The sequence below is a fragment of the Heterodontus francisci genome, chromosome 10, assembly GCF_036365525.1.
Source record: "Heterodontus francisci isolate sHetFra1 chromosome 10, sHetFra1.hap1, whole genome shotgun sequence".
Classification (NCBI taxonomy): Eukaryota; Metazoa; Chordata; class Chondrichthyes; order Heterodontiformes; family Heterodontidae; genus Heterodontus; species Heterodontus francisci.
The window spans coordinates 83,052,596-83,068,588 of NC_090380.1; the positions used below are offsets into that span (position 1 = coordinate 83,052,596).

At 39.9% G+C, this 15,993-nt stretch overlaps 1 protein-coding gene across 5 annotated transcripts in view; it reads left to right on the top strand.

Annotated features, from left to right (window-relative positions):
• The first annotated feature begins 558 nt into the window (after positions 1 to 558).
• cblb (Cbl proto-oncogene B, E3 ubiquitin protein ligase) overlaps positions 559 to 15,993 on the top strand; it is a 279,679-nt gene continuing 264,244 nt past the window's right edge. For 2 of the 5 annotated variants that reach the window (XM_068040892.1, XM_068040895.1), the window contains exon 1: positions 561 to 1,270. In XM_068040892.1, the coding sequence (XP_067896993.1) occupies positions 876 to 1,270 (395 nt within the window). In that variant the 5' untranslated portion in view covers positions 561 to 875. Of the gene's footprint in view, positions 1,271 to 15,993 lie in introns of all 5 variants that reach the window. The other 3 variants (XM_068040894.1, XM_068040893.1, XM_068040896.1) reach the window with 3 other exon arrangements.

Genomic DNA, 15,993 nt, shown 5'->3' on the forward strand with positions numbered 1-15,993 from the left:
TCACGCGACTTCCGCGTTTTCATCAATGGTGTTTACATTTAACGGCCGCCCTGACCGGACATTTTTAAAGTCTTGAAATAACATGTCTTCCACTCGAGACTAACTTTAAACGCCGAACGGACAGCCAAGAGGCTGGCCGGGTATCTGAGCTGCAACTCGCCATGATCACAGTGACTGTGTTAATCATTGACTAATTTGTTGGTATCTTCCATTGGTCAAATCCGGTTGTCAATTACCCAATAATAGCTTGCACGAACCACCCCTTTCCCTAATTCCGATTGGTCGAGCGAATATCCATTCCATTGTTTGATTAGTCATTTGTCGTGTCAGTCAGAATTACGCAGGACTAACCCCGCCTCCTCAAAATAGTGCCCGCCTCACTCCAAAGGGGGGGGGGAAAACTGAACCGATCTGCACAATGACTGGTTGCCTGTGCTGTCAATCTGGAATGCACGAATGGGACAGGTTGCTATGGTAAATAGGCGGACGTCAGGGACAGGAGGAGGGAGGAGAAAGGGGCCTGGGCTTCAAAGCGGATTGCTGCGTCGAGCTGTCAGTCATGGGTGCGATAGCCGCGCCCCCTGTATTTTCCAGTCTTTCGGTGTGTTTGTGTGGAGTCTCAGTTGAGTTGTTTCGGGCTTGGTTTCCCGTTCGGGCCTTTAAAAAAAAAATCCCACACACACACAGCAACTCCTCCTTCCTCTCAGAACACAGCGCCTGCACATGGTGCTGTTAGACATCCCGGCAGTCGGCCTGATACCGCTCCTACTTCGAGGTCTGGAGGCTTTAATTTATTTCTAAAGGAGCGAAAGGTTCTATATATATTCCCGAAGTAAAAAAAATAAAAATTCGTGCCAAGTAAAGGGGGTAGGAACATGGCGGCGGCGCCGAGGAATCCACGTAGCAACGTAAAGAAGGGTCGGATTCTGGGGCTGATCGACGCCATCCAGGACGCCGTGGGGCCGCCGAAGCAGGCGGCCGACAAGCGGATGGTGGAGAAGACTTGGAAGCTGATGGACAAAGTGGTGAGGCTGTGCCAGAATTCCAAGCTGCAGCTGAAAAACAGCCCCCCGTACATTCTGGATATCCTCCCGGACACTTATCAGCACCTCCGGCTCATCCTCTCCAAGTATGAGGACCGCATGCACGTCCTAAGCGAGAACGAGTACTTCAAGATCTACATTGACAGCCTGATGAAGAAATCCAAGCGGGCCATCAGGCTCTTCAAGGAGGGCAAAGAAAGGATGTACGAGGAGCAGTCTCAGGATAGGTAAAAAGAAAATGACTATCATAACATTGACCGCTCATGCTCTCCACATCTTTTCCCTTTGATGCAAACCAACATGCAACTTTTCTAAGTACTTGCAAACACTAAGACATGAAATATTGCTTTTAATATGCCTTTTCATAGTGCCTGTCATACTGGCATTTTCCGCGTAGGTGTACTTTAATAATCTTAAACGAGTGGGTTCCCGAATTCGGCTGCAGAAGTTCCATTTTCAAGAGTTTCAACCCAAATAGCTTTTTGAGCTATAAAATCGCGTTTTTCTTGTTAAAACTAAGTTAACAGAACTTAATCTGATTAAGTTATTGGAATGAATTAGTATAACGCATAATGGCGATTAAAAATCTTTAAATCGTTTGAGTTAATAGAAATCTGTTTTGGAAATTTAACCAATTCCAAATGAGCAGCAAATTCTAAAATAGTGATGAAATGAGTTAAGCTGAGCATAATATCTAAAGCTAACGCGTTTTTTTTTGTTTCCTTTTCCCATGATTTTTGACAAGGGTCGGAAACCTATATACTGGCTGTAGAATTTCCTGGTAATCAACTGTAAAGTGATTCTTGATGCACTTTTAATAACGTCATGGTTGTTAATCCTGAGCGTCATCACACCGTAATATTGAGTGCACTGGTGGTCGGAACCAAAGTACTGCTGGCACAACTCTAGATAAACCCACTCTCTTAAAAATGTTACTATTATGAAATAGCATTTCCAGGAATGCTTCTGGCTGGAGTCTTAGTCGTGGTTTCCGCTGACTTTTGTAAATTTAACTTGTTCTTTGTGGCTTGATGTCATCCGAACCGTTAAACGAGATTTGTACTCTGTACAATTGATTTCAGTTAACTACTTGACTATTTTACTGGTGTGTTGTTTGGGCTTAGTAACTTTGAAACTGCGTTTGTAACTCAATCCGAAGAGAATTCAGCGAAACACAAGAGTGACACTTTGTCTCCTCTGCCTAGATAATATAATTTACCTCATATATGGAGGTGATGTTGACACAATTGGTGTTTGCAGCATTTCATGTTTTAGCTGTATTAAGACAATTATACATATAAAATGCCCTGTATCCCAAATTAGAGAAGTATAGAGAAAGAAAAAGCCTTGTTTTGTCAAATGTCAACCTGGCTTAGTAAGTAGTGTTTTTCTTTGCCTTATGTCAAAAGATAATGGTTTCAAATCCTGCAACCGGATTTGAACATATGATTTGAAGCTGATAGTTTAGTATGGTGCATTGTTGGAGGTGCCGTCTTTTGGATGAGATGTTAAACTGAGCATCCATCAGGAGGAGATAAAAGATTTCGTTAACATTTTTTTTGAAGAAGAGCTGGGAGTTCTCTCGGTGACCTGGCCATCAGTTTTCTTCAACTAATACTGCTGAAATACAGATTATCTGGTTACTAGTCTCATTGCTTGTGGGATCTGAGGCACAAATTGACTGCTGTGTTTGCCTACAAAGTAATTCAGAAATACTTCATTGACTGTGAAGCATTTTGGGACATCGTGAAGTTGTGAAAAACACTAAATAAATGCAAGTTCTTTCTGTTACTCCTTTTTAACTGTTACTGCATTTAATAGGACTTTTGTTTTTAAATTGAGAAACCGTGATGAAAACTTGTAGTGCAGAATGCCAGTGAGATGGATACAATAGTACAGATGAAATAAAAGAAGATGTAGTGGTTAGGCGACACAAAGCTTGAGGTTTGAGAAACCTGTAGATTGCAGGAAGAAGGGAAGACTGGAGGAGGTAAGGAGTTATGCAGATTTGATGATGAATTAGGATAGAAGACAGTGCATCCCACATGACAGATTTTGCCAGACTGCTACAGGAACTCTGAAATAACAGAAAATGCTGAAATTACACAACAGGTCTGTCCGCAAATGTTCAGGGGTGAGCCATCATCAGAATAGATTAGGACTGCTCCCTCCATTACAACCCTTTTAGCAAATGATACATAAAGAAAATAATCTGATTCTTATAATAAATTGGTTACATGTACATCATTTTAATGTTTCAGGTCTGTGACCTTTCTTCAGCATGCAGTTCTGTGAAAGATCACAGATCTGAAACGTTAACTCTGCTTCTCTCTCCACTGATGTTGCCAGGCCTGCTGAGTATTTCCAGCACTTTTTGTTTTTATTTCAGATCTCCAGTATCTGCAGTATTTTGCTTTCATTTTTATATGTTTTTTCACTTCAAACATTTCTCCAAAATATGTAATGGATTAGTTTTACTAAAGCTTTCTGTAATACTGGAGTTCCAGGTGTGTATGGCATACAAACTATTTATCCCCAAATAAGGAAATAGAAACAATAATAAGTGATTTCCTGCCTCCAGCTTGTACCTGGACATCTGTTTTGGGATTAAAGGGTAGGAACAGGAAAAAGAAAATTAAGCATTCTTCTCGTTTATGCTGAAAAGTATGTTTTTAAAAAAAAAAAGTTTTGTTTGCACACCAAGTAAAAGCTTTTCACTGGAGAGAGAAAGAATAGCCATGGCTTGGAAAGTCTAATGCTGTGATTAACATCAGAAATAAAAACACTTGGCAACAATGTTACATCATTATTTAATGTATATTGTCTTTTGGATTCTTGCTGAAAGATAGATTCATGTACAGGAAAAAGGAAATGCACAATTTAAGCAAACAGTCTAAAATAAACCTCTGTCCTGTAGCAGGCTTTAGTATGGGAACATGGGGGTGATGGTGGTGCGGGTTTGAGGAGGAAAATATGAACATACAAATTAGGAGCAGGAGTAGGCCACTCAGTCCCTCAAACCTGCTCTTGCCATTCAATAAGATCATGACTGATCTGATTGTAATCTCAACTCCACATTCCCACCTACACCCGATAACCTTTCATCCCCTCTTGCTTGTCAAGAATCTATCTGCCTCTGCTTTAAAAATATTCAAAGATCTGCTTCCAGTACCCTTTGAGTTCCAAATTCTCACGACCTTCTGAGAGAAAAAAATTCTCCTCATCTCTGTCTTATAAAAGGGAAAAAAGAACTAAGATGTTTTATCTTTTGAATTCGTCTGAAGAGTAGTATGGTTTGAAACTTGTTGATAAACCCTTGAATTAGAGGTGGACCCATTAAAATAAAGTCTAATGTATACCAGACAGAATCCACTTTTTTTTTTACCCGTAATGTGGCCCCAAGAAAAGGATGTTATTACCAAGCGGATGTAGTCATTATGAGCTGTACTGCTGACAGTCAGACGTGAATTGCCTGAAAGAAATGCATCCTCCTGAAGTTAGGATGGTTTGCTTTAGTCTTTTCCCAAATGTTTAATGAAGAATGTCTCCAGAATGTTTTTATTACTCTATAATTCAGGAGACAATTGTTATTAACTGCTGTTCAGGGCACAGTATAAAAGAAAAATGTACCATTTTAAACACATTGTCAAGCAGCATTTGAAAGTATTGTATTATTTGATAGTTTGCAAACCAGGGTGAATTTAGTATTAAAAGAATACTGCATTTCAGCGTCACTAAATACGGGTCATGATGCCAAACAACATCTTGCTTGAGATTAAACTTGGGAATATTGCGAAATGGAGTAATGAGATGTGGGTGTATTTATAATTCTCCACACACTGAACTAATTTCATTCATTCCAAATAGAGGCCAGGCTTTGCCCTACAGGAAAGGGGAGGGGGAGGAGGGGGGAAATGGGGGCAGTGGGTGGAGTTGAAGGTGCAAGTGGGGTGGTATGGAGTCTGGAAAGCTGTTTTATTAAGTTTATGCAAGCTAGTGCAACTCTGCTTTCTACAAGAATTGTCTTGCCTCCTTGTGCTGGAGAGCAAGAAAAGGCAAAGTAACAATGTTGAATTGTAACTCTACGAACATCCTCTTTCCCCCAGCCAAGTAAGCTGTGCACAGAAGCTCAGAGTTATGTGAACTAGCAAGTCTGCAAAAGGTCAGAAGTGAAGGCAGGTGGGCCTCGAATGTCCCCTAGGGTGTATTTTGAGTATACTGCTTTATCCCATAAGGTGCTTTTAATTTGGTGTGGTGAGTTAGGGAGAGTCTTGCTTTACTGCCTTTTCTCCAGTTTTCTTTAAATACTTGTTGCTGTTTTATGTCCGGCACCGGGCAGAAGCAGAGTTAATGCATCTGTCAGAAGTTTCAAAACCTCCTGCCAGAACAAGGTGAATTAGGTCATTTATGTTCCCGAAGAATGGGGTTTGTCAACTTTACTTTAACAGTAACAGTAAATTGTATTTATATAGCACTCTGGCACAGGAGGGTATCTAGGCGTGTTTTACATTAAAAAAAGAAAGGATGCAATAAATAACATAAAAACACCTCTTGTAATTTGATGTACAGAACAATTTTGAAGCATTTTGTTATGCTGGGTATAATGCTCTGTATCAAAAAAGCTGTCTTCTATCCTGACCTATGTACGAAACTGAAATACTTCTTTGTTACTACTTAAAAATGTGAACTAAACAGAAACCAGGATATTATAAAATTATTTGAGTCTTTGAACTTAGTGCATTATGAAATTTGTGAAATCTGTGCTCAGTTTTATATTTTACATAGAATTTACAGCACAGAAACAGATCATTCTACATGTGTATACGCTGCCCACGAGCTTTCACCCATTCTGTTTGGGGATACAGGGGATAATTTCAAAATTTGCAGATGTCATGGAACTTGAAAGTGTAGTACACAGTAAGGAAGAAGTAATAGACATCAAGAGGTTGCAGGCAGACTGGTGAAATGGACAGATATGTGGTAGATGAAATTCAGTGCAGAAAAGTGTAAGGTAATACATTTTAGTTGGAAGAATGAGGCGAGACAGTACAAGCTGAAGGGTACAGTTTTAAAGGGGAGAACCTGTGGGTGTTTGTGCACCAATCTTTGAAGGTGGCAGGACAGGTAATACGGGATCTTGGGCTTTATAAATTGAGGTATAGTGTACAAAAGTCAGGAAGTTATGCTAAACCCAGGTAAAATACTAGATTGGCTTCAGCTGGAGTATTCTGTCCAATTCTGCACCACAATTTAGGAAGGATGCGAAGATTTTGGAAAGGGTACAGAAGAAATTTACTAGATTGGTTCCAGGAATGAGGGATTACAGTTGTGTATAGACTGGAGAAGCTGGGGTTGTTCTCCTTCGAGCAGAGAAGGCTGAGGAGATTTGATAAAAATGTTGAAGATATTGAAGTGTTTAGATGGAGTAAATAAAAAGAAACTCTTTCCAGTGGCTGAAGGGTCAATAACCAGAAGGCACAGATTTAAGGTAATTATCAAAAAGAACCAGAGGTGACATGAGGAAAAATGCTTTTACAAATGAGCGGTTAGGATTTGGAATGCACTGTCTGATAGGATGGTGGAAACAGATAAGTAACTTTCGCAATGGAATTTGATAAATACTTGTAGGAGAAAAAATTGAAGGGATATGGGGAACGAGCCAGGGAGTGAGACTAAATGGATTGCTCTTTGAAAGAGCCAGTGCAGACTTAATAGGCTAAATGGCCTCCTTCTGTGCTGTACTGTTCTATGACTTTATTGACTTCATCTCAACATATTGTATTCCTTTCTTCCTATGTCCTTATAGAATCATAGAATGGTTACACCACAGAAGGACATTTGGCCTGGTGTGTCCATCCGGTTCTTTGCAAGAGCAATTCACCTAGTCCCACTTCCCCACCTTTTTCCTGTAACCTTGCAAATTTTTTCTCTTCAGATAATTATCCAGTTCCCTTTTGAAAGCCATGATTGAATCTGCCTCCATCACACTCCCAGGCGGTGCATTCCAGATCCTAACCACTCGCTGTGTAAGAAGGTTTTACTCATATTGCCGTTGCTTCTTTTGCCAGTCACAAATCAGTGTCCTCTGGTTCTCAATCCTTTCGCTAATGGGAACAGTTTTCTTCCTATCTACTCTGCCCAGACCCCTCATGATTTTAAACATTGAGCTTCCCTTAAATTTACCTGTTATTCACCTTAATATTCCATGTGCGTTCCACATTCTCACCACACTCTGAATAAAAAAGTTTCATTGAATTACTTGCTGGATTTATTAGTAACTATCTTGTATTTATGGCCCCTAGTTTTAGGTTCCCTCTTGACGTCTACCCTGTCAAGCCCTTTCACAATTTTAAAGATGTTCTATCAAGTCACTTCTCCGTATCCTCCTTTCTACAGCAAACAGCCCTAGCCTGTTTAGTCTTTACTGATGGTTAGTTACCCTCTCAATTCTGGTATCATCCTTGTAGATAATTTTTGTACTTCCTCCAGAGCTTCTATATCTTTTTTGTATTATGGAGACAAGAATTGTACACCGTCCTCAATGTGTGGTCTAACTAAGGTTCCATACAAGTTTAACATAAATACGAAAGCAAAATATTGTGGATGCTAGAGATCTGAAATAAAAACAGAAAATGCTGGAAATACTCAGCAGATCTGGCAGCATCCTTGGAGGGAGAAACAGAGTTAATGTCTCAGGTCAATGACCCTTCATCAGAACTCTCAGATGCTGCCAGACCTGCTGAGTATTTTTCAAGTTTAACATAACTTCTGCTTTTGAATCATTTCGAAATGAGCCCCAGTGTTTGATTACACTTTTTAATGACGTTGTTAACTTGCATTGCTACTTTTATATGATACAGCGATAATAGAGACATTGACTAGCCATAGCATGCCTAGACTCTTAAAAACATCAATCATATCACCACTCAAACTTCTCTTTCAGTCCAGAAAAAAGCCTAACTGGTTGAAATTCTTCAGTAATTTGCAAAAGAAAAAAATAGTAGAATGCAACAATTGCACTTTTTTTGATGTACTTTTTTAATTTCATCACTATGTTAACCATAATTGGTCTGAAATATGAACATTTTTAAACCTCGATTTCCAGCAGATTGATGTAGTGATATATTCTGCAATTTTCATTTGTCTTTAAGAGCAGAAAGTTTGCTTGTGTAACTATATGTGTTGTCAATTGGATTTTTGTGCCAATAAAAATGTGAGGAGTACATTATAATTTAGATATTATTACATCTGACTTTTGAACTTGCATGATGGAATTTTAAAATCAAGCTAACAGTTTTGTCATTGTTACTAGGTGCTACAGTCATTTCTGGTTAGAACTGCACAGCACATTTGTGCAATATTCACTTTGTGCCCATTGCTGTGACTTTGGCTTTTTCAGTCTTCCATGCTGAATTTGTTTGTGAAGTGAAATATTTTGGTTGAGGTGGAGGTAGAAACTTTATGAATATTTTATAGATGCATCCAGCTTTAGTTTTACATATAGACAGAATCTACAGCCAGTTTCTGAAAAGCTAATGAACAGGCAGTGCTTGAATTTTTGATTCTATCTGCAGGAAGCTTGCGTATTGTGAACATGCATGAAAAGGATTTCTACAAATCTAAGGGATGTAATTCTAGTGAGACTATAGTCCGGGAAACTGGAATTTGAGTTTTGACTCAGCTCAATTTTTTCTCAAGTCTATATCGACGAGCCTTTCTTTTGAATTTTATGTTTCAACTGCAGAATTGTACTCGTAGAATAGAAAGAAAGCTAGAGAACTGCAAATGTCGTCTGAATTTTGAGCACTTGCTGTCCAAATAAATTATGCAACTGTAAACAAATCTGTGGAGCAGAGTTGCTGCTGCCATTATCCAAAGATGAAGTCTGAAATCGAGCAGTGCTGGCTGACTGAAATTATGCTGCATTTTGGCTGACACAGTTCAACCATCCTGAGATGAATTTTGTGATAAAATCCATGTTAAATCCCATTTATCTTAAAGTCGCCATTAAGTATCGAAAATTTGAAATGGTTACTTGAAGATGCCACTCAAAATTCTGAGGCTGAATTTACAGCATTATTAGCATGGGTCACATATGCTACCTTTTGGTGTATATTTAAAATTAAATTCAACTAATGAATAGCTGCTGAAAATCACCTGGTAAAAACCTAGAAACTTTTTTCATTTTTTAAAAAATGTGACTGGCTGTCATGTAGTTTGTTTACATTTCCAAACCTAGCGTATGTGACATTGTGTCTTTTCTGAATGTATTCATGTGTTACTCATCTCAAACTTGCATGCACTGAGCTAAATTTTATTTATTTTATTTATTTAGAGATACAGCACTGAAACAGGCCCTTCGGCCCACCGAGTCTGTGCCAATCATCAACCACCCATTTATACTAATCCTACACTAATTCCATATTCCTACCACATCCCCACTTGTCCCTATATTTCCCTACCACCTACCTATACTAGGGGCAATTTATAATGGCCAATTTACCTATCAACCTGCAAGTCTTTGGCATGTGGGAGGAAACCGGAGCACCCGGAGGAAACCCACGCAGACACAGGGAGAACTTGCAAACTCCACACAGGCAGTACCCAGAATCGAACCCGGGTCCCTGGAGTCGTGAGGCTGCGGTGCTAACCACTGCGCATCAGTAAACTGGTGTTAATTTTGATCTATGTATATGATGGTTTGCTTGTGTTTGTGTACTAGTTCTGCTCTATATGGCTGGTTGGGTTACAGTAGGACAGTCAAACGAATTTGCTGCACTCAACATGTAAAAATATTTTTTATCCAGCTATTTTTGACTCTACAGCTAGTGAAGCTGGTCCAGTTTATGGATCCTTGTGTGTCTGTGTAGACCGCCCCCCACCCCACTCCACCCCCCCAACCCCCAGTCTTTCATTGACTATTGATCACATTCTTTGACAGATCATTTCTTCAATATTATTTGTTGAGCAGATGAATTTGTCTTGATCAATGTTTTTTTTCAAAAAAGCTAAGTGCAAATTTTGTTTTACTGGAACTGTTCTGGTGCTCCAGATAATTTAAAATATTTTCCTCAAAGTGTCTGTCACCTCAGCCAATGTTATATGATGTGGAATTATATGGAGCGTACACAACAAACAGACCATTTCATTCAACTGCTCCACACGAGCCTCCCTCCAGCCCCCTTCATATTCTTCTCTTCATTTCTCCCTCGTGCTTGCCTAGCTTCCCCTTAAATACCATGACTTCTCAGAATGTATCTCCGCATCTCCGTGTTGGGTGTTTCATATGGACTTGATGTGTACGCTTAAGGATTATGATACTGGTGACAAAGGACTGACTAGAGGTTTGACTACAGTGAAAATGCTGCTTTGAATTCTAGTGGAAGAGTTTGAAAGGATCCAGGTTTTAGCTTTAGTTACCATTGTGGTTAGATTTGTAAATTAAAAGTAGAATGATAGTACAGTATAAAGCCAAACTTGACAAAATTGTATTGTCATATACAATGTGAGAGGAAAACTAAATTATATTTTATCCAGAGGCTGTCTTGATTTTGAACAGTTTCAATTTTATGCTGATCTAAGCCATAATAACAGGAGAGGGAGTGGAGGAGGCAGCTAAGATTTAATGTAGTTCTAATCTCCGATTAAACAAAATTCTATTAAAATGGGTCAATGCTTTTGATATATGAAATAAGTTGATTTGTGGCAATTTTCTGTCCCATTTGAGTTTTTACATAGGCTTGTACAGACAGTAGAAAATCTGACTGAGATGAAGAAAATGCAGTTGGATAGGAACCAAAGCTCTGCTGTTGTGTGAATGGTATTAAAGTCTTGGCACACGTAGAGGCCACTGAAATGTAAACTTCAGTGCTTTTCTCAGCAGAAGAATAAATATTTTGGTTGACGAGAGATCCAGTGTTCCCTTTGGTCAGAGTAAGGTTGGTTTCTCATTTTTGGCTCCATGCCATTTATAAAATGTCACTATTTCAAGGTAGGTTATTCAGTGTTAAATGTTCAGCTTTCAGTGTTAAGCAGTGAACCTTGTGACTCTGGAAAGCACTATTCTGGTTTGTCCTATTCTAATTCTGCTCATTAGGAGTGAAGTGTGGAAATTTTGACAAGTGGTTATTGAACAGTGTTGGTACAATATTACATGAATTCCTGCGGCATCATGCGATGTCTCCGTGTTACGATGTGAGTTTCCATCAGTAACTACATTGTCACTTGGTGAAATCTTAAATGGAATATGTTGAGGTTGACTAATGTGACCTTTTGCTGTAAAATTTTTCTACTCTAATCTTATAAATTGCTTTCTGGCAAAGTATCTTTCTGAAATGATTGGCTTTCATATCTGTAAAAGCATGCATTTCTATTACATTCTGTACAATTTAAATTAAAAAAATTCAACTAGTACCGTTTCCCATCATCAAGTTTCTTTCCTATGCTATGTCCCTCATGGCCTAATTAATGGTGAATGGCACTGGAAGTTCAACTGTCACCCCCCCCCCCCCCACCCCCCTGCACTGTGTCATTCAATGCAGCACCAGCTTTGACAAATCAAGTTGCAGTGGATGCTGTTTCTCCCTCCTCCTCCCAATCCAATTTTTCAATTCCGACTTCTCCCTCCTTGCGTGCTCTCACTTGCTCTCTCTCTCTATCCGGTTTTCTGCCTGTACCCCTCTGTATGTTGGGATATGGGTACATGGGCAGTGGTAATTCTTGTGGCTTGTCTTCATGGCAATGCTTCATAGGTGAGCTTGGTGCTTTGAGTGGAGGCAGGTTGTTTGACGAAAGGATCATTAAAGCCGAGCCTGATGTAGCTCTTGCCTGATGTCCACACACCATGTGTTTTTGTCAGCAGTCTAGTAATGAATAGGAAATAGATGGCCTCTCCTTTTTACCTTGGAGATACTGAGACAAAATGAGATTGAAAGACTCTACTTAAAGCTGAGACCTTTGCAGGTGACTGCTCAGTACGGCGGTATACAATGGACGACTCACTGGGTGAGAGGAGCAATGTTTTACAGCTGCTTTTCAAATGAGTGAAATATTGCACCAATGCTGAGGGTTAGGAATATTTCAAATTTATTTGTACGGCTGTTAAAATATTGCATGTATAGTAGTAATAATGGGACACCAGAGAATACAATTAATTCAGGAACATTTCCTGGAAATGTAACATTTGGTTATGATAAATTTAGACTTCATTCTGTTGACGAGTTATGATTGTATGTTATGATCTCAACTGGAGAGGAAATTCTAATGATTCCACTGAGTTTTGCATATGGAAATGCTATTGTATTGCACCATCCTTAACAATAATCTTGGCAAGGCTGTTCAGTTCAGAATTGTCAGAAATCATATCAAATGCTGCTGTTTTACACAAATTCATGTAGCATCACTTGCCCTAAACCTTCAATCTGTGCCCCCTAATCCTTGTATCATCAGTTAACGGGAACAATTTTGCCTTGTCTAATTTATCTAAGCCTGCCATAATTGTGTACACCTCGATCAAATCTCCGCTCAATCTCCTTTGCTCCAGGGAGAGCAACCCCAGCTTTTCCAACCTAACCTTGTTACTAAAATCCCCCATCCCTGAAACCATTCTGGTAAATTGTCTCTGCACCCTCTCAAGGAGCCTCACATCCTTCCAAAGTGTAGTGACCAGAACTGGATACAGTATTCCAGTGGGGCCAAATGAGAGCTTTATAAATGTTCAGCATAACTTCCCTGCTTTTGTGCTCTTTGCCTCTATTTATAGAGGCAAACTCATATCCCATGTGCTTTACTAAACACTCTCTCAAAATGTCCTGCCAGCTTCAAAGATCGATGCACATGTACTGCCAGGTCTGCTGTTCCTACACACTCTTTAGAACTGTGCTAGTAAGTCTACATTGCCTCTCCCTATCCCTTTTGCAATTTTTTTTATCCAATAGGACACTGACCCTCCTATCCCATGAGCCTTAATTTTGTTAACCAGCCTTTTATGTGGTACCTTATCAAACACTTTCTTAAAAATCCATTTGGACATTATCCACTGCATTCCCTTCATCAACCTTCTCTGTTACTTCAACAAAACATTCAATTAGATTAGTCAAGCATAATCTGCCTTTTACAAATCTGTGCTGGCTCTCTGTAATTAACTCAAACCTCTGGAAATGTCGATTGATTTTTTCCCCTGATTATTGTTTCTAAAATCTTACCCACCACTGATGTTAAACTAACTGCCCCGTAGTTGCTAGGACTGTCCTGACACCCTTTCTTGAATAAGGATGTCACATTTGCCACTCTCCAATCCTCTGGCACCTCTCCCATATCCATGGAAGATTGGAAGATTATGGCAATTCCTTCTGCTTTCTCAACGCACACTTCCTTTAGCAACCTGGTATGCAAGCCATCCAGACCAGGTGACTTATCTACCCTAAGCATAGCCAGCCTTTCCAGTACATCCTCCCTCTCAATTTTTACTCTTCCCATTGCCTCTACTCTCTGCTTCTACCAAAGTTTTCGGATTCCTCTTCCTTAGTAAACACCGATACAAAGTACTCATTAAGTATTCTAGCCTTGCCCTGTGCCTCTAAGCATATATTACCCTCTTTGTCCCTAATAGCCCCACTTCACCTCTTGTTACCTGCTTCCTACTTACATGCTGGTAGATTCTATTCTCACATTTTCTCTTTGCCAGTCTTTTTTTCCTCTTCAGCTCCCCTCTCAACTTCTTGTATATGGCCTGGTTTACATTTGAAGAATTCATTTGACATGCACCACGCACTGTCTTTTTTTTTCTTTGTTTCATCATAATCTCTATCTTCCTCGTCACAAGGAGCCCTGTTTTTATTTCCTCTACCTTTCGCGCATGTTGGAATGTACCTAGCCTGTACCTGAAGCATCTCTTCCTTAAAGATAACCCATTCACAGAATCACAGAATTATTACAGTGCAGAAGGAGGCCATTCGGCCCATCGTGTCCGCACTGGCTCTCCAAAACAGCAATTCACTCAGTTCCATTCCCCTGCCTTCTCCCCATAACCCTGCACGTTCTTCCTTTTTATATAACAGTCTAATTCCCTTTTGAATGTTTCAATTGAACCTGCCTCCACCACACTCAGGCAGCACATTCCAGACCCTAACCATTCTCTGCGTGAAAAAGTTTTTCCTCACGTCATTTTTGCTTCTCTTACCAAATACTTTAAATCTGTGCCCTCTTGTTCTCGATCCTTTCATGAGTCGGAACAGTTTCTCTCGATCTGTCCAGACCCCTCATGATTTTAAATACCTCTATCAAATCACCTTTCAGCCTTCTCCAATCTATCTTCATAACTGGAGTTCTTCATCCTTGGAACCATTTTCGTGAATCCTTTGTGTACTCTCTCTAATGCCCTCACGTCTTCCCTAAAGTGCGGCACCCAGAACTGGACGCAATACTCCAGCTGAGGCTGAACTAGTATGTTATACAAGTTCAACGTAACCTCCTTGCTCTTTTACTCTATGCCCCTCTTAATAAAGCCCAGGATACTGTATGTTTTATTAACCATTCTCTCAACCTGTCCTGTCACCTTCAATGACTTATGCACATATATCCCCAGGTCCCTCTGCTTCTGTACCCCCTTTAGAATTGTACCCTTTATTTTATATAGTCTCTCCATGTTCTTCCTACCAAAATGAATCACTTCAGATTTCTCTGCATTGAACTTCATCTGCCACCTGTCTGCCCATTCCACCAACTTGTCTATGTCCTTTTGGAATTCTGCGCTATCCTGCTCAGTTCACAATGCTTCCAAGTTTCAGATCATCTGCAGACTTTTAAATTGTGCTCTGTACACCAAGGTCTAGGTCATTAATATGTATCAGGAAAAGCGAGGGTCCCAACACTAACCCCTGGGGAACTCGACTACAAACCTTCCTGCAGCCTGAAAAACATTCATTAACCACTACTCTGTTTCCGGTACTCAGCCAATTCCATATTCATGTTGCTTTCGTCCCTTTTCTTTCATGAGCTTTAAGTTTGCTCACAAGTCTGTTGTGTGGCACAGTATCAAATGCCTTTTGAAAGTCCATGTACACCACATCAACAGCATTGCCCTCATCAGCCCTCTCTGTTACCTCCTCAAAAAAAAACTCCAAGTTAGTTAAACATGATTTTCCCTTTAGAAATCCATGCTGGCTTTCCTTAACCCGCGTTCGTCCATGTGACTATTAATTTTGTCTGAATTATTTTTTCTAGCATTTTCCCCACCACCAAAATTACATTGCCTGGCCTATAGTTGCTGGGCTTATCTTTACATGCTTCTCTGAACAAGGGTGTAACATTTGCAATTCTCCAGTCCTCTAGCACCTCCCCTAATTGTAAGGAAGACTGAAAAGTTATGGCCAGTGCCTCCGCGATTTCCACTCTCTCTTCCCTCAGTATCCTTGGATACATCTCATCTGGTCCTGGTGCTTTATCCACTTTAAGGACAGACAGCCTTTCTAATACATCCCCTTTATCAATTTTAAACCCTTCTAGTGTCTGAATTACCTCCTCTTTCACCATTGTCTGGGTTGCATCTTCTTCTTCTTTGGTAAAGACAGAAGCAAAGTATTCATTTAATACCTCAGCTATGCCCTCTGCCTCCATGTGTAAATCCCCTTTATGGTCTCTAATCGGCTCCACTCCTTTTACCACCCTTTTACTATTTATATGTCAATAGAAAACTTTGGGATTTCCTTTAATGCTAACTGCATTGCCATTGTTCTGTTGCAGCTTTGCCTGTCAGTCTTTGGTTCCATTTTATCCCAGCTGGATCCCTTCTCATCACATTGAAATTAGGTGACCATGTAGCAGAGATAGTGTAATTACAATGTGAGATTCAATTTTTCTCACAGACTAGGAAAATCTGAACAGCTCAAGTAGAAAAGGCAACCAATTTCTAGAATTAATTTGGACAGTTTTCTGCAACAGTGTTTTAGAG